The sequence below is a fragment of the Onychostruthus taczanowskii genome, unplaced genomic scaffold (genome assembly GCF_017590055.1).
Source record: "Onychostruthus taczanowskii isolate IOZ18803 unplaced genomic scaffold, ASM1759005v1 scaffold20, whole genome shotgun sequence".
Lineage (NCBI taxonomy): Eukaryota > Metazoa > Chordata > Aves > Passeriformes > Passeridae > Onychostruthus > Onychostruthus taczanowskii.
The window spans coordinates 4,901,116-4,926,951 of record NW_024499240.1 but is presented as its reverse complement, the minus strand read 5'-3'; the positions used below and the strand labels follow the sequence as shown (position 1 = coordinate 4,926,951).

Genomic DNA, 25,836 nt, shown 5'->3' with positions numbered 1-25,836 from the left:
ACAAGCTAGTTAGTCATAAACTCTCACAAAATGGAATTATATATCGCTTACTAGTGAACAAGAAAGCCTGGGGCATATGCTCCTCTAAATTCATTAAAATCTTAAATGAAATCACAATTATAATCTTAAATGAAAGTGTTACAAATGAACTAAGTTTGTGAACTCTCTCATTCCAGAACGGGAAGCACCAATGTAAGACATTCCTTCCACACATAATGGATAATCTCAGTACTATCAAGCACACACACAAAAATGAGTTGGTTGGTCGGTGTAAGAAACACTATTGATATATGATGTCCTAAATGTTTGTGGATTACACCTTGTATTAGCAAATGAAACTGATCTAAAATATGCTATTTCTAAAACACACTTTCCCAAACGATCTAGGGAATCCGGATATGGATCTGCTTATGTTGTTCCTAAAGTTCTATGTATCTACATGTAAAATTCAAGTAAGTGTAAATTTTATTCTAATGCAATTTTCATATCTCTTGAAGCCACTATTACTATGCAGATTCTCTAAGGCACTTACCTTGCAAACATTCTCACAGGTGCTTAGCATTAAGCATGTGAATAAACTCCACTGACTTCAATGGAACCTCTTAAATACTCAGGGTTAATGGGCTGAGACAGAGCACACTGCATGTAACAGTGTCAGTTTTTCAGTCTAACCCAATCAAATGTAAGTCAAAACAACACAAACATATAAACATGATGGTTTCACATTTCTGTGGCTTCATATTTGGCTCTGTTATGTGATGCTACTATTTTGATTTCTACCAGTTCAAAAAATGCTCATCTACAATAACTGTTTCAAGGAGAGATGATAAAGTTGAACTGCACCAGCCAACACAATGAAGTTTCAAGACTGTCTAGCTTCAAAGGAAGCCTTGCTAAGAACATTCATTTTTAGGAAGACAGCTAGTTTTGCTTGATGTGCTTTCTAGATGGATTGTTAATACACACCCTAATTTTTCATACCTATAAGTGTTTAAGTTTTGAAGCCTCATCTCATAATAATCTTTGGAGCTATTATTATTAAGCTTCATATGTGAAAACTGAGATTTATCCAAAAAAGTGTTCTTTGGAATAATTTTACTTTTTTCTCTCCTGGGAAGTTTGTTCTCAAAAAAAAGCAGAACATCCAGAATAAATACTGTAATGCAGTTCTGTACTGAAAGAAAAATTATGGGTGTATAGTGAAGGTTTTCAAAACAGTTTTTGCTATTTTCAAAGTTGCCATTATGTGGGCTCTACTAGGCAAGGAAAAATGGAAGGTGGCAAGAGACTTGTCTGACTTCTGGTTAAAGGCTGAACTGCCTGGATTCCTTCAGTTGGCTGAAAGACTTCATTTTAAAGGATTCCTTTGCCTTTTCCTGAGGGCGATGTGATTCTATCTCTGCATTCAGAATTATCCTGGCAATGATGAAATACAAACCAATGAGGAAGTGAGTGTTAAGGCTGAATAAACGTGGCCCAAAGACAGCATCACAAGCCAGTGGGGAGATTCTGAAGCATTATGTATCTTTGAAGAGCTCTTTTCACACTACTTTTTTTCCAAGTGCTGTTCTACTGTCTCATAATGTCTAAGCTCCTAACAGTTCCTCTTTGTAAGGTACGAAGTGAACAGAAAAACAGGTTATGAAACAAAGTGAAATTTCCCTTCCCCACTCTCGTAGATAAGTTAAATTGTCTTCTTTTGATGCAAGAAAACTAGAAATATGGACAGAAAAAATGTTCAGATGGAAGTTTAATTGCCTGCTCCTTACAGTTTTTCTTCAAATAGAGGATTACCTCTACTCAATGCCTGCAAAGATTAACCTATGTTTACTCACAGTGCTAAGCAAGACCACGATCAAAAAGCCATACAAACCTAAATTTGGATCTTTCTGAAATAGAATCAACTGCATAATATAAAAAATAATGGCTACTACCAGCATGCTGTGTATACACAACAATACCCTTTCAAGTTTTACAGTCTGGAATTGTGGCAGCAGGCCAGCACATTATCTTCTAATCCATTCCAAAGCCAGGTTGCTAAATATTATAAATATTCATATATGCTATTGAAAACTACTAAGGGCTTTAGTCACACACTTTTTGCATAATCTTTATGTTCCAAAAATTAAAGAATGTTTGCCCCCTTTTTTGCATATGGATAAGAGTGTGAATTCCCTTTTGTTCATCTCCACAAAACCTGAAAACAAATATGCACGAATTCTCTAATCCTCTTGTTGCACCTGAAGGGTGAAGAGGCTTGACAAAAAGAAGCATCAGTGGTCAGCACCATGGCACTATCTTGTGCTGCCATGGCAGGTCAGCACTTTCAGAGCTTTTTCCTGACTTCTGCTCCCTCTACAGGTGTTACTCCTGAGATAATGCTGGGTAATGTCATATGGAGAAGGTGCCACAGAAAGTAATCTTTGTTCAGGCTCTCTGATGATTTGAGAAATGGCACTGATAAAGTTCCTAATTAATTGCATCTTCCTTTTGTCTATGAATACAAAATTCTGTACTGGCAGTCAGAGTGCAATTAGGCAGCTGAGGTTTAAAAAAAAAAAATCAGTAAGTGGTCAAGAGTATGAAATACTGCCTGTCCCTAAGGACAGTCGTGCTCAGTACTTTCCTCACTTTCCTCTGTCTTCTTTCCCTGCCAAGACCTAATTCTAGGAAAGCACTTGTAAATTTTTTCTAAATATTTAGCTATAAAAGCAGTGTCACTTAAATGGTATGTATTGCCATGTGCTGCAGGTTGTAGGTTATCCTCTATCAGACGAGAGGGCACTTACACAATCTTTCTCTTGTCCACAGCCATCTGTTTTCACAGAAAATTGGTAGGAGCTTTCTTGTGTAAACTCTGTATGATTGCTAAATCATACAGAGTTTACAGGAGCTATTACTACTGGTACTATTTGGGTGCTTGCCTTCACCTGAGAAGAGGGTCTAGGTCACAAACTAATTGTGTTTGCAGCCTTCTGCCATCTTTGCATCTTTCATGTACTTGAGCTCTCAAAACATTCCCCACCTTCCAAACTAAAACTACAGTATTTAAAAAGCTTTAAAAGTTTTGCTCCTCTGTAATAAATACCTCTTCAGTTATTACATAGATGAGTCTTCTGACAGCACATTTACAACTAACATGTACTGTCAAGTCACTAGGGGAGAAGAGATGTGGTGGTTTGGTATCATGTCATATATGCCAAACTAAAATGTACATCTGAGCAACACCATGGTGGAAACAGCTTGCAGCCTCTCCCCATCAGCTTCTTGCAGTGAGATAATTAAAATACATTCAATACTTCTCTTAAACCATATCTTGTTTGCTATTGAAGACAAAGCCTTTTACCAAAGACTTACACTACAAAGACCAGTAATTTAGTAATTTTGCCTACTTATTGACAAATGCATAAATGAAATTTTCCAGGCTGGATTTTAAGGCTTCATGCACTGGCATGAGTAAAGAGCACAAATACAGTGCAAATACAAAGGCTAAGAGCATACCTATTTCTGACATGCTCAGTACTGTTTACCCACGTCTTGTACAAACCAAATGGCTATGTTTACAAACTTCCCTCTTTACCCATTGCTGTGGCTTTGCCACACATGGTTACTCTCTTCCCTGGCTAGGTGTCCCTGTCCTCCCACTCCTCACAGCCTCCTCCAGATAAGGCATCTGTGGGGATCAGGAGATGGGGAAGAGGAAGAAATAGCAGGCAGTCACAAAGGCAGGAGCAGGTAAAGCTCAGCAATGCTCTGCAGAGTGATGTCCCCTTACTACTGCCAATACCACAGTTCTGTCACTCCACCACCAAAAAGATCAATATATAGGAAAGTGTAGCAGGAAAAAATAGACTCAGTCTTTTTCTTTGTTAGCTTGAGTTGCTTAAAAAGACTGGGCTAATGTGGCTCAACACCATCTGTCTGTTTTTCCCTTCTTCTCTAGATAATTTTGTTCAATTTGAAAAAAGAACCCAGAGTTTTCAAACACAAGAAAGCTCCTACCAATTTTCTGTGAAAACAGATGGCTGTGGACAAGAGAAAGATTGTGTAAGTGCCCTCTCGTCTCCTTCAGGAAAAAGGCTGTAGTGCAAGTTCCTATGTTATGACAAAAGCCTATTCACACAGAATTCCCCAGCCATGAAGAAACAACACATGCCCCAGGCACGAGGAGAGATCTGAGCAGAGCTCAAGCAGCCATGAAACACAAATGTTTAGGAAACCAGGCCTTGCTGTTTCTGGCACTCAGGGAGCTCCTGGCTCAGACACTGCCTGACAGCTTCTGCATGTTTTAAGATGCATCATTTAATATAAATAATAACAGAAGCATTGCAAAACAGGAAAGATTTAAAGGAAGCTGTTTCAGCTGAAGAGATGCCACTAGATCAAACTTCTACTTTTGGCTGCCAGTTACAGGAATAAAGTTGTCAGCAGCACATCAGCTGTCGGGATCAGGGCTCTGTGGTGAGAATGCAGACGCAATGCCAGAGGCTGTTCTCAGTTTCATCACCGTGCTTACATGGGAGTCGGAGGGACCCACCTCCTCCAGTGGCTACTACCCAGGTATTTTTATTCATAAACTTCAGCAAACATAAATGGAAACAATCTTGCAAAGAACCAAAATGTTTCAGAAACATCAGGAAGAGTGGGTCCCAGCAATGCTCTAAGGAATCTCCATCTGCTTGGGACAGAACATCGTGCAGCAGAACAAACAGAAACAACAAATGGCAGGGCATGATTCCTGTGAAAAAATCCGGTTCCTACTTTTCTCCTGAAAATGGCAGAGTAACATCACAAAAACACCTTGGGCTTATACTTATTTAAAAGAGAGGAGAATTTACCTGAGTGGTATCTGGCTGAGTGGTCTTGTCTTCCCAGTTTAATATCTGGCAATTATGTGTGGATATGACAGTTTTAAGCTTAACGCAAGTAGGCGGCAGTGACTGAGGTTTAACAGTAGGCTTTTCTTCTTTGCTTGACCTGATGACACATGCAAAAAGCTAAAAACTGCCAGGTCCACAGTAGGATTAGAACGAATTATGTGGGTGGAATTTGAATATAGGTTGCTGTGAACAGCTACGGGTTGAGAAAGGCAGTAAAAGCACCATAGAAGCATGCAGCAAAGCTAGTGAAGAACAATAAAGATACGAAAGATATACGTGCAGTAAGGCCTGGAGAAAAAGCAGAGTGAGCTTTTAGGTAGAATACCAACTGAAGAAAGGCTTAGAATACTAAAAAAGGAGAATGTTTCCCTTTCTGGTGAGTTGAAGAAAATGAGACATAATACTGATTCCGCAAAAAATACGCAGCATCAAAAATACACTAACTGATCTTCACATTCCTCTCCTAATGAAAATGATCAAAACTCAGATTACTGGTACTACATTCTTGCAGTGTAAAATATTATTTAAAACTTTTGGGTGCTACTAGTAAACTCTTTTTCTGGAGGTAATGAAGATAAGACAATGAGCAGACTACGGTAAAGAGGGCAGACCTGCAGCATCTTAGATAAAGATCAGTTTAAGCTGCTGTAGGATTCACTCTTGGCCTTGGGAGTGCCAAAATGTGGTACAGAGTGGTGCAGAACTATTCTTAAATGACAAGCCTGTGTTGAACGATGGGAAGTGCTTACAGGAGAGCTCCTCCCTCCTGTAATGGCTTTCACACAAAATGAGGCATAAAGAGGTTGAAGCACGGAGCTCTGAGGCCAGTGGATGTACTGGCTCTTCTGGCTCAGGAGGTGTAAACAGGCCAAGTGAGGTGGAGATGTTGGAGCCAGCCACAGAACCATGGCTGTAGCAATGCAACTGCCATCCATTCTGGTTTGGAGGTGTTCCAACCAAGTCTGAGATCCCTTCTGTGTTCCCCAAAGTATTTACTATCTGTACTGTTATATCTATACCTAATTACAACAGGCAGTGCAGAAAAAAAGTATTTTTCTGCAGGTAGAAGGCTCAAGGCCTTTGGAAGGAGATGGCAACACAGTCTGCATATGCAATTACAGAATGCCATTATTGCAAAGTGAGGTCAGGCCCTTACTCAGGCATTAGCACTGCCATTTATTTACAAAATGTCTCATCTTTTCAACCAAGGACAGAGACTCTCCTGGAGCTACAGATTAAAATCTAAGAGAATTCACTCAGTGATGATCACTTTTCTGTGAAGTTTTTTAAAGAGCTTAAAGTACTCCTCTTTTCCCCTCTGCAGTTATCAGTGCTCAGAGGGTCAGACAAACGCCTCCACAGTGCAGTGGAAATAACTGGAGTTATGTAACTCCAGTGGAATGGAGTGGTTCTGATTACTGTACTTGTAAGAACAAGCACATGTAGGTGCCAGAGGAAATATGCTCTAGCATGGCTGCTGAATGGCTGAGAGGAAATGGCCTCAAGTTGTGCCAGGGGAGGTTTGGACTGGATATGAGAAAAAATTTCTTCACTTTAAGGGTGGACAGGCATTGGAATAGGCTGCCCAGGAAAGTAGTGGAATCACTAGGCCTGGAAATGTTCAAAGAGCATGTAGATGTGGTACTCAGGGACAAGGTTTACTGGGGAACCCAGTGGTGCTGGGCTAAGAGTTGGATTCAGGGATCCTGGAGATCTTTTCCAACCTTAGTGATTCTGTGATTTTACTACTGACTGCCAGAGCAGTAAGTCAGGTTTGTTTTTGCTACGCAGATGCCATAGCTGGGTTTGGCTAACGCAGGTTCTCAGATACAGGTGTCATTAACCACACTAATGAGGAACATGTCCTTAGCAACCCAGAAAATGTCTTCTCACTGCTGAGAAACTCAAGTTTCAGTTGAGACTTCTGCAGTGGAAAGTCGCCTGCCTGCAATTTTTGACAATGGTGTTTGAAATTATAACAGCTTAGGTGCAGGACTTATATAAAATTTGAGTATACTCCAGCCTTTTATCACTGATTCTCCTTTCCAGTAGGAAAGCAATCAAGCCACAGACTCCTCTTTTCTTTTGTGAAGGGAAAGAAGAAATATATGTTGTGCAAGTTCTTTTCAGTGCTTTTTTCATTCTCCAAGGAGCAATGCAGAACTATCCCAAGCCTGAGGCAGTTCAGGCCTGTTTGAAGGAACAGCAGTTAAAATCACAGGTTGGTCCCAAACTGTTAAAAAGTGTCTCTAACAGCTCTGCTTCCTGTCCCTGATGCTCCTTCTCCTAGGAAATATTTTGGCTGTGCATGGCTCAGTGGGCAGTTTATTCTCCACCTCTGTGAGGTTTTGCAGAAAATCAGAGGCCCCAGGCTCTGTGTACAATGCAGGCTATTTTTGCCAGGTCTTGGTCCTGCCTTCATTCTCTCTAGCCCTGAAAGTCACTGTTGAGAAGTTCACTCTTGAAGAGGTGAATAGGGAGGTATTTTTAAGTTTCCTTTCAAACATGTCATACATACCATTTTTTCGAAGTTTACTAGATTGTCAGTGAATGTCTTGTTTCCCTCATGAGTAAACGTCATGTCTGTATAGAAATAAAAAACACGTAAAAGCCCATTTCTGAATCATGACCATACAAAATAGCAGAATGTTTTATCTACCCTTACAAAAATTGTAGCAGCTGAAAAGTAAAAAAAATAGGTTTTAATTTGCAGCATTTCTAAGACTAATAAAATTGAGGTATGATATTCAGATGTACAAAAGCAGTTTGTCTTGTCTCTGTATCGTGCTTTTCATAATGGAAAAAGATCATACCTCACACTGAGATTGATTTTTGCTTTTTCTTGCTGCTACTCTTATCCTTCAGATATTTGACAAATAGCTTTCAAGTTAATAATTCTGGTAACATCCAAGCTTACCTTTTATAAGCAGTGGCATGAAAGGAATTATTGGAGGGTCCAATTTAGCTACAGTTAGTCTGTAGGCCCTATGGTTTCTTGATGGATCCTTACAAAAAAAAGAGAAATCAAATAATTACTAATATGTATTATTATATGTATCAAGACACTATATGCATTAATCTAGATGTCATGGCATTTATTAAAACCTATTTTTTCCTGTGACTTTAAAAGCGCATCTGTAAATTCACACACCTTTTACCATTCTCCCTGACTGGTTACACAATGAGAATGCAACCACTAAACACAAACATTTTTTCACGCCAAATAGCTAGGTTAGATACGATTACAAAAACATTCTTCATAAAAGAAGAATTTATTAGTATTTATATAATATTTTTTCCTCCCTCCTTACAGCTGCAGATCCAATTTTGCATATGTTGTAGCGGTAGAATGTATTGCCTGGAAAAATCCAGGTTGAGAAATAGAATTTCCCATGTGTACTATTGGAAAACAAATGATAAAGCTTTTCTGAGTTCCCAGATTAACTTTGAGTGGTACATAAGTTCTCTCAGAGTAGGTTCCTAAGAGTATAATTTATTAGTCATACATACTTGTTTTAGCAGCTCTAAAATGGGATCATAAACTTCTTAAAGTCAAACAAGGACATATAAAATGTTCTGAATCAAGGAATTCAAATCAGAAACTCAATTATCTCAGATTGTGCATAGAATAAGGGATCTATTGCTATTCACCATTAAGCTTTCAAACTCTGCATAGATCTTCTTGAACTTGCTTGGGAGTTTCTGTTAATAAAAACAAAAATAGCAAACCTTAATTAAATCCGATCAGTGTGATAATTTTACTGTAAATGCTAGTTCCTTCTACAACGCCCTAAGTCAGGAAAGTGCTCTTTTTTTGCCAGATATTTCTAACAATGTGCTAATCTAAAATACAACATGTTTCCTAGCAACCAGATTAAAAATAGAGACGGGACCAGCCATGAAACCTGGATCCTGATTTAAACCCCGACTTGAATTTAGTCCTTTGGGATGTTTAGATTCAGATTTTTGTTTGGCTCACATAGCAATCACTGAATTCAGAATGTAAGTGGGAATTCATGTGAATGCCTTCAGGACATCCCTGCTTATAGCCTACCTGAAAATATAATTTACACCCAGCTTGCATAGGGGCAGATCATTTTAATTATTCATACCTATGATGAACTGCCCTTGCAAACATTCATATTCAGGCCTGGGCATTTCCAGGAGTTTTTTTTTTGCTCATGCTGATGCATTTATTAGTAAAAGTCTTGACATGCTCAGCAGCAAAGGTCCTCCATCACTTTCTGGGGTACAAATTAATGAATATTTTTTCAGTCCACAATACCTACACAAATAAATAATGGTCAGTTGATCATGCAATGATTGAGATGAGATGGGCTTTACTAAATACTTTCTTTCCCCCTCATGCATAGTATGTTACACAGATTAAATCACTTTACTTTAAAGACAATAAGATATGTTATAAATTGGTTTCAAAGATCACTGTAATTTTTTATGTACCATCAGAACAGATCAGTTATTTTTAGTAAAACATTTCTCTGTATTTTTCTATCTGAATTTTTCAGATTACTATTAGCAGTGGATAACATTAAAAATTAATAGAGACTTTATAGTGCAGAAATGATTTTTTGCAATGATTTCTACATTTGAAGTGTGTACCCTAGCAAGCTATTTACACTGTGCCACAGCAAGGGCCTAATTTTTAATGATGTGTGTCAACAACTGTGTGCCTAGTTTGCATATGCATGCAGATTAGGTATTTGTGAAATAAGTGGTATAATTGGACATTTGCACCTGCAAATATCTAATTTCTGCATGCAACTAATGTAAATGCATGATAATATAGAAAAAAAAAATCAGGTCTTGGTATTGTTTGTCTTTACGTATTTTCTGTATATATCTGGCTAAAAATCAAATTGCAGAAATTCTCTTGTTAAACCAACTGCTCTACAGAACCAGAGTGTGATAAAATTTCCATGATCTCAAGTTAACCCTCCACATGTACAAATGATCTGTGCCCCCCTACCAGCTCAGACTTGGTCCCCATTTCAGATTGCTGTATGTAGTATATGCATTCAATACCTTCTTCACCAGTCCTGTACTGTGTCAGCTCTCCCAACTCCTCTCAGTAGCCACAAATAAAGGGTCATTATTTTGAGAAACTGAAAATCTTTGCCTGTAGCACTGATTTTATATGATACATGTACTTTTGAAAACAGAACTGGTGTACTCTCAGACATGTTAGTCTGATCTCCTATGTAAGAGCACATTTTTAAAGGTGTACAAATTTTGCTCTCAGTTGCATCAATAACCTCAGTCATGCTAATTATTCTGAATTTCTAATGAACAAAATGCATGCACATTTAAATCTGTACTGCTTTTGATAACCAGCATGTTCTTAGTGGTTACACTGTGCTAGACACTGCACCCTTCTTATACACTCATACAAAAGAGCAAAGCCACAGAAAAAGGTGGAAGCTCTGAGAATGAAGACCAAACTGCCAGTACGCATGGAAATGCATGTCAGAGAGAAAACCAGAACTGGTTAGGACAAACCCACATTTTAACAGGGCAACAGAGTCCCTGTGGAGAGCAGAAAATAATATGTATAAGCACAGGATGAATTTAAGAGAATTATCAGTGGAGTCATCTCACTGAACCATCAGTGAAGTGAAGGCACACAGAGGATGGGCTGATCTAAGAGGTTAGCTGGCCAGCCTGCTCATCCTGTTGGGCAGTTTAGCTCAGCAATAGGATCTGCTGTTGTCACTCTTGTCAACTCCTGTGAGTATTCAGCACATCCATGTGTGTACTATACTGCCTTACTAATAAATACTGCCAGCCTTAGCTAAGGCTTATGGTCAGGAGCTGAATTAGTAGATCTAGCTTTATCAATAATAACGGCTCAATTCATATTTTTGCTAACTACAAGCACAAGTCCCCCTCAAGCTTCCTGGAACAGGATTTTAGCAGACTTACCTCCCAGGTTAATGAGAGACGGCTCACAGCAACATTACTCAGTCCCATAATAATAGCAAAAAAGGAATTCAGATTTTTGTATTCTTTACAGCTGAAACACAAAGGACCAGGTTTTAAGTTGTATATATCAGTCGGTGCAGTACTTATGACAACCTTAAGAGAGCTGAACCCAGACATCTAGCTTAGAAGTGACTGAATTTAGGCAGTCCTGGCCAGCATGCCTGCACACACCTCTTCACCAATGTGTTAGCACTTCACCACACTTTGGAGGCTTCTTTCCCTTCTCTCATAAAATGACTTTCCTCCTTCTACTTCACTGGGTGACAGCTTCTGCAAGGACTTCTAGTCTTTGAAGCAATTCTCCACCCAGAAACACAGTCTTTGGGCTCAATTCACTCCCAAGGGATACCAGAAACAGTGCAAACAAGTGTTTATAGCTTCATTTGCTGCAGAACTTGCTGACAGCTCCTGAACAGCTAATGAATGCTTGAAGCTCTCTTTAGGCAATCTTCATTGCAGTTTACAGGGCCACTGAGTCTTTTTAAAGGGAGAAGACCAGCTGTCTAGAGATGCCCCATGCCAGCGACCTCTCCTGCAGTATAGGATTTCTATTATAGATTCTGGGACTTCTAGTATGTTTCAGGAAAAGAGCAGCCCTTTGTCACCAGCTTCATTAAAGAGGTCCTGGGCAAAAGGAGCTCCAGGTCACACACCATCTCTAAGGCAAAGAAGGATTTTGCTATCAGTCAGGAAAAACTGGAACATGTAATTGAGTGCTATGGAAGATCCCAACATGTCATATGAAGGAGTAGATACAATCTGATGGGCATAGTCAACACAACTGCTCAGCTGGGTCTGCATCAGTGGCTCACTGACTCAATAGGCCAAGGGAGGTGGCTCTCCCCTTCTGTTCTTGTGAGAACCCACCTGCAGAGCTGTGTCCAGCAGCTCTGGAACTCCAGCATATGAAGGACATGGATCTGCTGGAGTGAGTGCAAAGGAGGGCACTGATGTGGTGAGACACTGAACAGCCTGCCCAGAGAAGTTGTGGCTCCCCCATTCCTGGAAGGGACCAAGACCAGGTTGGATGGGGCTTTAAGCAAGTTGGTCTAGTAGAAGGTGTTCCTGCCCATGGCAAGGGGGTTGGAACTCAATGATCTTTATGGTCCTTTCCAACCCAAACTATTCTAGGATTCTGTGATTTACCAAGAAAACTTTAACAAGATTCAATCTATGATTCTCATATTTTAAATTCATTATTGAAGCTCTTAGCTTCTCTGAGGTATCCTTAGCTTCAGACAAAATTAGTACAATCATCTCATCCTACTGACCTCATAATTGCCACATCATCCTATTCTCCATCATCCATACCATTCTATTCTTTCTGTACCTCCATTTTACCAGATATGGATGTATTGAGCAAGTGAGTCCTTGAGATCTTGGCCTCACTTGTGTCTGCATCGTGTGAACACTGAGCATGTGAATAGATGATCTCTCCCATATGCTGGTTTGTCTGTTGGGAGATTGATGCCTTCTCAGATCTTCTGGCAGAGCTGCTCATACAAATTCTCCCACATCAGATTAGCGACAGTGAGCAAGGGTAGAACGGATAAACTGAAATGCTAAAGCTACACCAACTTAATCTACTAGTCCAGGTCAGGGAGTGCCTCATTAGTGGATCTGAGGGGAGATAAAGATGAAAAGCAGACAGGATGGGCTGTCAGTGATAACCTCTTCCCTAGGCACAAGTAAATCCATAAAGAGATATCTGTCCACAGCCTATGACAAAATTATGGCAGGGTAAAATAATTAGCAACACACAGCACTAGTGCTCAAACAAAGTAGGCAGCTGCAACTGTATCTGCAATATTTAATTTGAATGTATCTTCATATTAAAAAGGAAATGTTTTGCCAAATACCCTGTTAAGGAATACAGTTTGATGAAGTCCCAGTTAAAATCCATACAGATACAAAATGTTCTACCTCAGATATTCAGTAAATTCTACAAGCTCAGTAAAAATAAATAGCTCAGTTCCAGATAAAGGACCCCTGTAAGACACTAGAAACAATGCTCCATTGCTCTACTGCATATAAACTCCATGTAAAATGTCAAAAAGTGGATCCTCTAAAGCACCACCTCAGAGCAGAGGTCCCTCTGCCTCACAGAATGGACTGTACCAGAAACATCTTCCCATTAGGATGAATAGCAAACACACACACACACACACTCTGGTCTCCAAAACAAACATGCATGTGGTTAAAGTCTCTTTGTACTTACACAAGCATATTCATCTTGCCATTTTCTCTATAAACACACATTTCAGAGATTTCTCACAGGCTCCTTGGGCTTATAACATATGCACATGTACAGAAAGAATGATTTTCAAAAACTGAATGAAAGTGTCTGAGTACACTGATACACAAGAAGGCTGCTAAATAGCCTGTGGATATATCTGCAAAGAGGAAATACACACAAACTGCATTTGCAGATATCCATTAAGAGCATGTGCAAGCACATCCCAGAAGGACTTTCTTATACAATTAATATGGGAAGAACTCACTGTTGGAAATACAGTTCACTTCTTCCCTTTGTTTGAAACTTTATTCCTACAATAGCTGGAGAAAAGAGATGAACCTGGTAACCTCTACATCCTTTTCCAACAGATGCTAAAGCGACACTGGCTCCTGGAACTGAAAGCACATGTGCACAGCACTTGGAGCCAGCACTTGGCCTTGCGCTTGCCTGCACAGACTGGGAGCACACATCAAGGGTGCATGGGGTGGCAGACACAAAATGATGTGCCTTCTGCAATGATATCTGCACCTCAAGCCACAGAACTGAAAAAAGCTTCTCAGTAGCAGTTATCTTTGAAAATGAGTACGTGCAAGGCATCTCGTTACCACCAGTCATGCCTAAGATTAATAGTGCAGCACTGAGCTGTTCTCCCTGAACACTTTCTAATGAGTCTAGTACTTCTAGGTAGGGTAAAGTTCTCATTAGGTCTCAAGGATCTTCACAGGCAAAACTTCCTCAAAGATATTGCTTCAAGGTCTGGGCTTTTTCTCCTCTCTAACTTCGGTGCACTTTGTGTTTGTTTTAGTGCATGTGTAGCAGCTGTTACCATGGCAGCACTGCACAGAGGGCAGCAGCCTGGCAAAACTTCCCAGTGCCTTTCCAGCAGCTGGAATTAAACCTGCCCTCTTGGTTTGTACAGAGGAAAATCTTGTGCTTTGGATTTCTCTGCTTTTCGGAGACAAAGAGAACCCAGCAGAGCACACTGCTTTTAGCTATTTATTTTTAGCGTTGTAGTGATACCAGAAACATGGAAGTAAACAGGAGGTTGTCAGGCTGTTGTAAATAGCACAAGATTAAACCCATGACTCGGAGGAACTCACAGGCTAGGGCAGTTTATTAAGGAGATATTTAACTGTAATTTTTAGGATACTTGATTTCAAGTGTTTATGGAAATTACTATTGTATCTTAATGACCACATTTCAACATATTCTCGTTTCATGCCTGAGATTAGGAAAGACCCCGACGTCTGTGTGGGTGCCACTGCCCTCTCCTGGGCACAGCCCGCCAGGCCGGCTGCTGCTTCCCACTCCTGGGCTGTGCAGTGAGATAATGGAATATGTGCTGCGTGTATTTTTAGAAACCAAAGAGGTAAATTCTGTCCTCTGTTCTAAATATAAAACTGATCCTGCATGCCCACCACCAGATTTTTAAAACCTACAGCTTTGACCAGCCGTAATCCAACTGCAGGGCCCAAAGTAGATCCCAGAAGGAAGCTGGTACTTGCAGAGCAGGGTGTCCTGGAGGAAGGAGCCACACTGATCCCCAGTTTTGATGTGAACACTTCAGCGGTGTGCAGTTACTAACTGGGAGGAGGGCAGCATCACGGAAGCAATAGTAATCTTTTCCTTTACACAACTTCACGTAACAATGCAAAAAAGTTGAAACCTTGGTTCAACTGCAAGTAACAACATCTCTGTTGGTAGAACTGCCTAAAGGCTTCTAGCTACAATGCCCAGAGCTGTAAAGAAACACTACAAACCTCAGCAAACTGTTTTTCAGACATCATTAAATACACCATGAGCTGGAAAGGGAGGGAGAGTGTAACAATAATAAAAATCTGTACCCATGCAGGGCATGGATATACCTCTGCTCCCTATGAAGTCAGTCACTGCTTTGCTCTTGAGTTTAGGGAGTCAAGGCTGACATCTCTGGCATGAAGGTTCCAAACAGTTTAAATTTGGATAGCAATACAGGAAGACAGAAAGAATGCCTGCTATCCAACCTCAGACCCAGCAGTTAGTAACAAGAGAGGACATTCATATATTGCATTTTAAATGTGTGAGAAAAAAAAAATCACAGAATCACAGAATTGTTAGGCCTTGCGCTAGGTTGGAGGGGACCTCTGGAGATCATCTGGTCCTACCCCCTTGCCAAGGCAGGGTCATCTGGAGCAGGTGACACAGGACTGTGTCCAGCTGGATTTTGAATGTCTCTATGGACAGGGAGACTCCACGAACTCCCTAGGCAGCCTGTTCCAGTGCTCTGCCACCCTCAACATAAAGTTATTCCTCATGCTGAGGTGAAAGTCCTTGTGTTTTAGTTTAAGGCCCTTGCTCCTCATCCTGTCACTGGACACCACTGAAAAGGGTCTGGAACTTCTTTTGGCATCACTCTTCAAGATATTTGAATGTATGGATGAGATCTCCTCTCAGTCTACTTTTCTCTAGACTACCCAGGCCCCGCTCCTGCGCGCTCTCCTCCTATGAGAGATGCTCCAGACCCCATATCATCTCTGTGGCCTCCACTGGACCCTCTCCAGTAGCCCCTTGTCTCTCTTGTGCTGAAGAGCCCAGAACTGGGCACAGCATTCCAGATGTGGCCTCCCCAGGGCTGAATAGAGCAGGAGGAACACCTCCCTTGACTTGCTGGCCACACTTTTCCCGGTGCACCCATGATCCCACTGGCCCCCAGGGCCCACTGCTGGCTCATGGTCACCTTGTCATCTACCAACAGTTCCAGTCCCTCTCTGCAGAGCTATTCCTTAGTAGGTCAGCCCCCAATCTGTGCTGCTTCTTGGGGCTCCTCTTCCCCAGGTGCAGGACCCTACACTTTGTATCATCAGCAAACTTGCTGGAAATCCCAAACAGAATGAAAGTAACATGAGTGTTATCATCTCCATGCTACATCTCCTTACTCTCCCCTCTTGGTTTTCCCACTCAGGGCAATTCTGAGAATGGTTCTCCTGAGCAGAACCAGAAACATTTGTGTTCTCAGGAAAATTGGGCTGAATTTTGTTAATATTTACTAATTCACAAAGTAATATTTGCTAATGTATGGAAGGGTAAATGAAGGATTCTCCTAATGAACTGAAATATATTTTCTCACAAATTTCATGTGTAAACATGGCCCTAAGAGATCACAGATCAAGAAGCAATGGACAGTAGGACAAGAAAGAATATGTATTAACAAGGTTCTATACAGCCCTATAAGAAAACAGACAGAATAATCAAATAGAGAATGTTTTAACCTCTACTCTTTGTGGCTGTCTGAAAAGAGGAAATAAAACCACATTGACTATACTGAACCTCACTTCCAGCTCCCACATGATTGCATACTTACTGGGCTGCTATCTTAATGTATTTCTTTAACAGCTGAACACGCTTGCTGAGTTGAGAGCAAAGACAAATCTCGGTGACCACCCAGAACTGAATTTCATTGAATCTTCTTAAAAACAAGTCCAGATTTGCTGTGGTCTTTTTAAAATTGTGCCTTCCAAAAGTGTGATAGATCAATTCCAGCTGGAAAGAGAAAATAGTTTGGAATTCTTTTTGAAGTTGTGTTTCTTCAAGGACAGAGACCAAGACTGACCAGGTATGTATCTAGCCTGAAATTTGCTTTGCAGTTCAGTTTACATTTATAGCTGCACAGATGACAAGGATTCAGGTTACAAATCCAGTATACAATAGCTGAGGCATAGTAAAAGCGTAACTACAGATTATATATAAACAGCTTAATACCTTAAAACAAACAAAAGTAATTCAACAAGCAGCATATGTCCAGACGAAGTCTAACTTTATTTTTCTATTTTGCCTATAAAATTAAGAATGTCTTAAAACCTTCAAAACTTGTAGGTGGCTTTATTGTAGAATTTTGGAAAATCAAGCTTAGAGAAGGTTTTGGAAATAATGCACAAACCTGTGCATTATGTACTGTTAAACACTTTTTAATAGATTCTAACCGGATGAACAGATAGATCCTCATACCTCATGTACACAGTTGAAGAGCTCCCAGTCGTAAATTGTCATCTGATGTGCTAAGTCTTTGGAACTCATCAGTTCAAATGTTCCTACTGTACCAGTAGATGGTCCTTCTTGTTCTGGCAATGGTGCCTACAAACAAGAAATATTATAAAAATATTTTAGACATGCTAAATCATATGGTTGGTGCTTTCATTCCATAATACTTCTAAGGTTTTTTTCAGTGTGACCACTTTCTTAATCATGTTTCTAATAGTAAAACTGAAATTGCAGTAAAACTGAAATTTGCTTGTAAACACAGGTAGGTATTAGGAAATCAGCAAAACCAGTATCCAGTATGCACAGGATAGTCAGGAAAACTCTGAAAGTTCTTCAGAGATCCTGTAAGAAAATAATACAGTTCTCAGTGTGTTATTTTTAACATTGTTCTAAAATCTGAATCTATAATACACGTTGTGCTAACTAAAGCATGTGTGTTTATTTAGGAGCATAGGTCTTTCCAAAAAACTTTTATGTTCCCTTTTCCACATACACAAATAACTAGGCCACCAAGGACAAGCCAAATACTTTTACACATTCCTGATCCTAATGATGAGAATTGCTACATCTAGCATGCTTCAGAAATCTGCAGTGATTGCAAGATCTTCTGATAGTTTATAAAATAAACCTCATACTTCCTCTTTGACAGTACACAAACTGGATGCACAATTTGTGATTGCAAATTGCTGGCTAGGCCGATTAAAACGATAAAGAACCAAGATGAGAAAGAACCAAGTACAAACCATTTCTGAAAGGCACTTCCATGCCACCCAATAAATGAGACATGACCTATGATTTTGCACACGGGTGAAGTATTAAACAGAGATTTAAAATATGGCTTGAGATCAAGTCAGATGTGAAGTAGCCAGTTGTAGATATCAGGGTGAAGTGTCTGAACCAGCGCTGCTAAGATGCTGCCAGCCACCCCCGGCACACGGGAGGGTGAAAGCCCCGCAGAGGCGGCCGCGGACGCGCGGTCCCCGCTCCTGCTCCGGGAGAGGGCGGCAGAGCTCACACGCCGCTGTCCCAACTCCTCACCGCCTTTGTTAACCACGGAATGATGGAGCACGGCATTGTCAGCGGGCTGCTTTCCCAGGACAAACTCAGTGCAGTCTGCCACATTGACACACCATATTTAGATGCTGCGATATAAGAAATGAGCCTACTAAATGAATCCTATTTTATATAAGAGTAATATACTAGCAACAGAAATAAGTCTGACTGGATTAATATATCAAATCACTTTCTCAGTAGCACACAGTGTGTAGGGGTTTTACTGCTGTGTGAATTCTTGCTTTGTACCTTAGGAAAAACTTTCAATTATCATCGTCAACTAACTAAAAAAAACTTAACTAAATCATGAACATTATCACCTTAAAAGCTTCATCTATAATTTAAAAAAATAGTAGAAAAGTATTCTCTAAAAAAATTAATATTACCAAAAACTGCAGATTGCTTTGAATTGGGATTTGCACAAACACAACATTTCTTCAGTTTATGACAACATATGAAATAAAAGTACAGCAGCTTTGTGTAGAAAATTCTAACTTATGGACATCTGTGGAAAGAGAACTGCCTGCAGATTGAAAGACTTCTTTTTTCCCCCATTTGGAGATGATCACAACATAGCTGTTACCATAACAAACACATATTTTCCAAGACTGGGAAAGAAGCACTTACATGCAAACTCAAGAGCATATTTGAAAATTCATCTACCCAGAACAATTTTCACATGGGAATTGCCAAATATAATGTGGATAAATGTTCAGGAACAGGAAGCAGCCAGAAACTGGAATGCGAAAGGATTAAACTGGGAGGCAGCTAAAGCTGTAACATTTTTTGATTTGTTTATACCTCTTTGAAAAAATGCAGCTGATAAGGGGTTGTAATTTGCTATGCAATGCTGAGGACCATTTTTAAGGTGCTGAATGTACTTCTGTAATTCTTACTGAATTCAGTCTAGTTGATGAAAAGTAGCACATTGCAGCCTTGTATCTTAGAGCTCCCTGCAGCACTTTGAGTACTTGATGCATGGTAAATAGCACAGGGAAAAGGTACAGAAAGCCAAGACAAATTGCTGTGAAAGCTATGTGTACATAGACAATGCAGAGCCATAAATAAGTACCCAGCACAGTTTTACTGATGCAACACCCCTGCTTTACAGTAGCATGCCCCATGAGGGTATCTACTTGGCAGGATTAATTAACCTTAAGGGAACACCAGAATTTAATAAGCTGAACAAGAGGTATCTCTGCATGGAACTACATATGCTGGATGTGCATTCCCTGGTTACTAAATTGAAAGCAGCAGCAAAGAATAGATTTTACCATATCCATAAAAGAAATCAGGCATACATACTAAGTGGCTTGTTAAAAGCATACAGGAGGCTGAAACAAGGCTAGGAGTAATAGAGTTCATGCTGACATGACTTGGCAATGACATTTGTTTTTAATGAAATAAAAGGAACAAAAAGTACAGTCAAATCAAACTCTATAAAAGCAGACCCCATGGAGATCGCTAGAATGACTGTATAAACTGTAAGTACTTATGAGCAATTCTACCTAAGAAAAAAACAGACTTTCTACCAGGAATATTTTCTGTGATTCTACTTAGAATTATCTCAGATTTTGACACAGTATTTTGTGGGGATGAGAAATAAAAAAAAAAAAATAAGGAATTTACTGCTGGAATCAAATCTCCAGAATGCTTTAATTGATAACACTTATCCTAGAAAATATATCTCTTTATATATATGACTTTGAGGAGATAATTCTGTAATGAAGAATTACTGCATGTCTTGGTGACAATACTCAGCTCTTCCTAAATGCTCAGTGTGACAGAGAGAGTACTGGGATCAAGTTCTGTTATGCAGATCAGATGGATGGATTTCTGGTCTACTTTAGGGAATTAGAACATCAGCTTGTTTTATTTTCAGGGCTCATCCTACTGCAGTGTGACAAGCCCTTTACTGTGAATGTTTCCACTAGTTTTTATCTGAAGTGTGGATAATGCAAAAAGGGCCAGGTGTTCAAACAAAGCAAAGCCCTGCCATTCCTGAGCACTGCACACATACATACCAAAGAATCGAACTGATCCCGAGGGCAGGCAAACAGCCGGCCATTAACACTCAGAGTGGTGAACACCGAAACATCGTGAGGCTTGAGCACAACCTTTTCTGTAAAAATGAAACAAATTATTATTAAGTACAATTTACTGCAGGATTGATCTACCAGCTGCAGAGATCACCCTTCTGGGAACAAATTTTGCCCAGTAAGCCAAGTATTCAGGATACAGAAGACAGCAAGATCCTCTTTACTGAAGAAATGTAAGCTCAGCCCAAACCAGTCTCCTATGCAACCAGAATCCCAGTCCCAAACTGTACAGACAGGTCAAGAAGCCTGTGCTGCTATCACCAGAAACTACCTGCAAAAATTAAGTTTAATTAGGGAGCCCATTCATTCATTGCTGCGCTGTAAGCATTTGGAGAGCTGTCCTTAAAAGAAATTGCTCTGGAAGGCAGTAACTGCTCAAGGAGGCGATGGAAATGCATCACAACATTTCTAAAATAGCATCATACCACAGGTAAAAAAAGATAATGAAGTAACTTACAAAACAGTCTCTTCCAGCAGATGTTGGTGGTCAGCAAATCTGACAAAAAATTGCTTCAACTGTAAAAAGTAAAGCTGCCTGGTGTCAGTTCTCAGGAAGTGAGCCATTTTTGGCAGGCTCCACTGTTTGCAAAAATGCCTTCCAATGCAGCTCTCATTACCTCTGTGTGTCTCCACAGAGTCATACTCAACCAAAGCACTTGAGCCACACCAATTCTCCAGCAGAATTCACCAGCCAGTGACTCTCATTTCCACAGCCTAGAGGGGGGCCTGATCCCTGACCCTCTGCAAACACCAGGTCTGTGTGTTTTGCACTAAGTTGCTCTTCAATGGTTTGCATAGACAGAGCAGCCAAAATGGTAGTGACCACTGCCAGAATGTTGGCACTGCAGTGTTTTCTGACATTACCGATTTTGAGTCTCGTATGAATTTATCCACACTTGCCTCCTATTTCTGTTGTTAAAAACTCTTACAAGTTGAACAGCAAAGGAAAATCGAGGTAGCTGTGCTCTGTAACATGCAGATACCCAAGCTTCTCCACTGGTCCTGTGTCCCACGTGAGCTGCAGTCTGTGGCTGCAGTAGAGGAAGGACTTGCCTCTCATTAGGACTTGTGTGACAGCTGAACATGCACATGGGTAGAAAACCTTGACTGAACTGGTCTTTCAATCCCTCCAAAATTCGGCTTCACCATAACTGAGGAGTGCTTAAGATGATGTAAGTACAGTACCTCCTCCTGAACTCATCTTTACTATGATGAGGCCTTCTCCAGAGCCCAGCTTGTCTGCTACTGCACTGATCACTTCCTTCACAGAAGAAGACACTGGCACGCGGATAGTGGTGTAGGTTTGGTCTATGCAGTACACCTTAAACAGAACTAAAGAAAAAAAACATTGCACGGCTTATTCCACATGTAAAAAAAAAACTCATTTACCATACAAATTACTTTAACTTCAGTAACCACTCTTCACAAAATGAAACAAAGAAACAATAAATCACTACATAGCTCCCCATTCCTCAGATGCTCTACTATTTCTAGAACAGAAATCTCTGATTTCTCAGAGTTCTGGATTTTGGATTTTCAGTGTTCAGGACAGTGCCTGTCCTATGAATGAGAAAGTGCAGCTATATGGAAATAGCAGTTACTGCCTGTCTGGACAGACACAAGAGGCAGTATTTCCCAGGCAGCAGGAACTGTTTCCCTCTTTGCAGGCCTAGAAACACCACTATTGACAACAGAAGCTGCATGACTGGCAGGATGTCTGCTGTTCATATAGTTAGTTCCAGATTTTAACATGGTTCTTCTAATGGTCTGATTTCTGCCACCAGCTTTCTCAGCTACATGACCTTGAATTTTGTTACCTTGTTTTTACTGCTGTTCATTATCAAGAGCCATCCTTTAATATCAAACATGTTGAAGAAGCAGCTGGTTTAGGTGATGAAGTTCCACAAAACAACCATTAAGAGTACCTTATCAGTAATCTGAAAATGACATTCTCATACACTGCTGTAAATTTTATCTTCATCTCTTCAGAGAATCAAACAGCACCAACAGGGCAAACCAGCAGATTTTGGTTTTTAGGCTGCGTGCCTAGATTCTCGGATTCTAGATCCATGGTCCATGGCATGATTATCTGCTCCACTCCTACTTTGCAAAGAACAGCTGTACATGTTAGCTCTAACTGCATACGGGAGACAGAGGCTCAAACATGACCTACAGCTTCCACTCTTTATTGCACTGCCATTACCTGCACTACAGTGTCTTATTGGTTCTTCCCTGTTTTGTTCACTCCTTGTTTTAATGGTTTTTACATCTTCCTCTGAGGAAGCAGTGTTTGGTAGCACAAGACTCTAAGGGAAAACCCCAGGAGCGCCTCAAACCAACAACAGAGAAGAGTGGGCAAGCAAAAGAAAAGAGAGTTTGTTTCAGGCCAGGCTTCAAAATTCTAGGTAGGTACTTTCATTTATTTTTAGACCTTTTTTTGAGACATACAAATTTATATAGATGTCAGTGGCTCAAGAAAACTTAGCAGAGAAGAAACTCACCTTCATCACTGCCCCTGATAGGCTGACGTTTCTGTGCTCTGTCATCACTGGTGTTGAACAGCTGCAGAAGAACTTTGTGCTGAAAATGAATCATTGATACTCACATTAATGCAAGAATAAACATGTGGTACACATGAACTACAATACATCCCTTGCATCCAATGGCAGGTATAAGAGTAGCAATGCGAAATCTGACAATGTTAAAAGCTATCTCTCAATGTGTTTTTTTTAATATATCCGTGACTACTAAAGAGAAGATGCTTATGAATTTGCTTGCTTAAGATTTTACTTGAGAAAATGAACAAATAAATTTTCTTACCTTCTTTTGTGGTGCTTTAGGTTCTTCAGAACTATAAAAAGATAAAGGATAGAATATGCTGTATGAATATTTCATATGCAATGAAATATTGCCTGGAAGATTTTGTGTACAAAATCACCTATAGAACATGGACCACTTGTCAAACTAGCATATCAATATAATCTTATTTACATATGAAAAGACTAAATGATACCACAGTTAATCTATGACCAAGGAAGAAAAAATATTATACAAAGTTCATGTAAGCAGGAAATAAGCTTCTGTCAATCTCTCAGTGAGGGTATGGTGTTTGTAAGAATGATGTGGAAAAGGGGGCCATAGACAATAATTCAAATAAGCTTGCATGCAAACTTTCAATTTCATATAACTGAGTGTCACTCACAAAATGGCTTTTTAATAGATAAAACCAATAAATTTTCTTCATCAATTTACTGAGGAAAAGGGCAGGGGAAGGAAAAAAATCAAAAACTATGCTTACATTTGCTTTACAATTTTCTCTAGCTCTGGAAGTTGCTCCTTTAGTGCTGCAATCATTCTGGTATCATCTGATACAGATACATAAAATTCCTGTAAATGATACAGAATAGTCTTTAAATAACTATAGGGTAAATGAGTAGTACTCAGGAGAGAGGATTATGAGATGACATCTAATAGCTTAATGATTGTAAAGAATGATAATCTGCATAGAGGAACACATGCTGGGCCCAACCCTCTATTACTTCTACTTGTTTACCTCCAGCTGATTTAAAGCAAGAGTTATACATGCAGAAGGGAAGTTTGATGAGGTTCCTTAGCTCACTCTGTAACCACTGGCTGCCTGTGTAAAACCTGCATTTTCACACTGTCAAGGATAAAGCCTAAAAAATCCAAAAATAATCTAGCATGGTAGGTTTTTTTATTCATTGCTGTTGTAGTCTTTAGTGCTTGATTTGCTCCTGAGTCACTGAGTCTGAGCTACTCTAATCCATTACAGTATTACCCACTTTTAAACCCTCCTCAAATCTCTTCCTGTTATATCTACATAAAACTGTCCCTAAGAAGGATCTCTGTGCTTGCAACTAGTGATCGTTCTTTAACTTCTGCACTAATGAAAGTCTGTGTCATCTCCAAAGCTTGAAAAGCTTTCCCATATGGGGGGTCTACAACTCTTAAAGCCCCTCTCTGTTCCACTCTGCTAAATGTTAGATTCAGTTTTAAGCTCTTTAGAACAAGAACTTTCATTCAGCCAGTAACATATGGGATTCTGTTCCATAAACACCATATATAATAAGAATGGCAATCCCAATCATTTAACATTACATTGGCATTCTTATCTTAAAAATCCAAGGATATGGCAGCTACCTCAAAGCATTTACAAGGGTTGTGAAAACAAAGATCTTAAGTTCCAATAGCTGCAGTACAGCTTTCATTCAAATGAAAAGGAATTTTGGTTCTGTAGAGTGGCAGCCCTCCAGCTCCTGCCTGGCACACCTCAAGCAGGCATAAACAGCCCTCCAGTTCAAGCTGTAGAGCCCCTGAACCATGCAGAAGAAAATACTGGAAAAAGCAAATTCAGCCACTGCTATAACACAAGGTACTCATGCAGTGCTTTGAAAGGGATCTGCAACACTATTTTCAGAGGTCCAGAGGCTGGCAGTGGTTCAAACACTGTTGTGGTGCCTTTACTGTCTGCAGCCAAACTGATCATAAAATGAAATTAACTTTGCACTTTGAAATGATCTCTTTCACTTCAGTGATACAATGACTCCTTTATACCTCCAAAAAGGCCATTGCTGCTTCATCTTCTTGCAGTAAATCTCCATATAATGCGGCCCACTGCAGAACCAGTCGAATGACTCGCCTTTTATTGTTGAGGGCATAATCCATTTTCTCCTGCTCTGTACCCTGAGAAGGCTGGGCATGATAGGTGCCCCAGTGTCAAGGAAAACATGAGTGATTGAAAATATCAAACCCAGTATGAATTCACGAGCAACTGACTTCCAACAAAACACTTTCAGGGTGCCCAAACGTAACTTTCCAATATACACTTCTAAATTCTAACATCCACTAGCATAACAATTTGCAAACTTTTCATGTTAATACTAAAAAGTAAAATGAAAGTGAATTTTCTGAAGAGCACAGGAGGGATCACAGTTCCACCACAGAGATGGTTGCAGTAGGGGAACAGAACAGAAATGACACTTGGTACAACAAAGAGGATTAACCATGGAGGCTGAAGAAGGATATTTCTCTGTTCCTCTTCAGAGACAGTTGAAGCAAAAGAAAAATGTCACTTTGTGTTTATTAACAATTCCAATTTTCCATTTGTGAGGAAGACTACCAGAATGAACCACCAGTGTTATTCCTTTTGTTTTTTACAAGTTATTGCAACTCAAAATGAATCTCAGGCCCATTAAGGGAGGGGGACTTTGACATTTACAGCCTAAACTGACTATAGAAACACAGGGTAAAATAATAAATTTGGTAGGAACCTCATTGTCATGAGGAAATCAGACATTTCCACTATGTCAAATAAAGTGTATTTTGAACATAATACTTTGTGAAAGTTGTTTTTTGATGAACAATAAGAAAAAATTGAGAACATTTCATTGACCTTTTTAAAGGCAAAGTGTCAACATTACAAAAATAGACAAATAGCTTAAAGGCCAAAAATAACATTTAGTGAAAGAAAAAAAAAAAAAAAGAAAAAATGTAAAGGCACAATGGGTAATATTGAGATAATTTGGGCCTT

General features: G+C 39.8%; 1 protein-coding gene across 1 annotated transcript in view; it reads right to left on the bottom strand.

The window, feature by feature from the left end:
* RAPGEF4 (Rap guanine nucleotide exchange factor 4) overlaps positions 1-25,836 on the bottom strand; it is a 144,105-nt gene that overhangs the window by 4,011 nt on the left and 114,258 nt on the right. Inside the window, exons 18-29 of the mRNA XM_041403679.1 lie at positions 24,861-25,011; positions 23,584-23,672; positions 23,106-23,136; positions 22,787-22,865; positions 21,471-21,617; positions 20,211-20,308; positions 17,101-17,226; positions 16,457-16,635; positions 10,821-10,911; positions 8,532-8,582; positions 7,798-7,885; positions 7,399-7,463 (exon numbers count right to left, since the gene is read on the bottom strand). Coding sequence (XP_041259613.1) covers positions 7,399-7,463; positions 7,798-7,885; positions 8,532-8,582; positions 10,821-10,911; positions 16,457-16,635; positions 17,101-17,226; positions 20,211-20,308; positions 21,471-21,617; positions 22,787-22,865; positions 23,106-23,136; positions 23,584-23,672; positions 24,861-25,011 — 1,195 coding nt within the window. The remainder of the gene's footprint in view (positions 1-7,398; positions 7,464-7,797; positions 7,886-8,531; positions 8,583-10,820; positions 10,912-16,456; positions 16,636-17,100; positions 17,227-20,210; positions 20,309-21,470; positions 21,618-22,786; positions 22,866-23,105; positions 23,137-23,583; positions 23,673-24,860; positions 25,012-25,836) is intronic.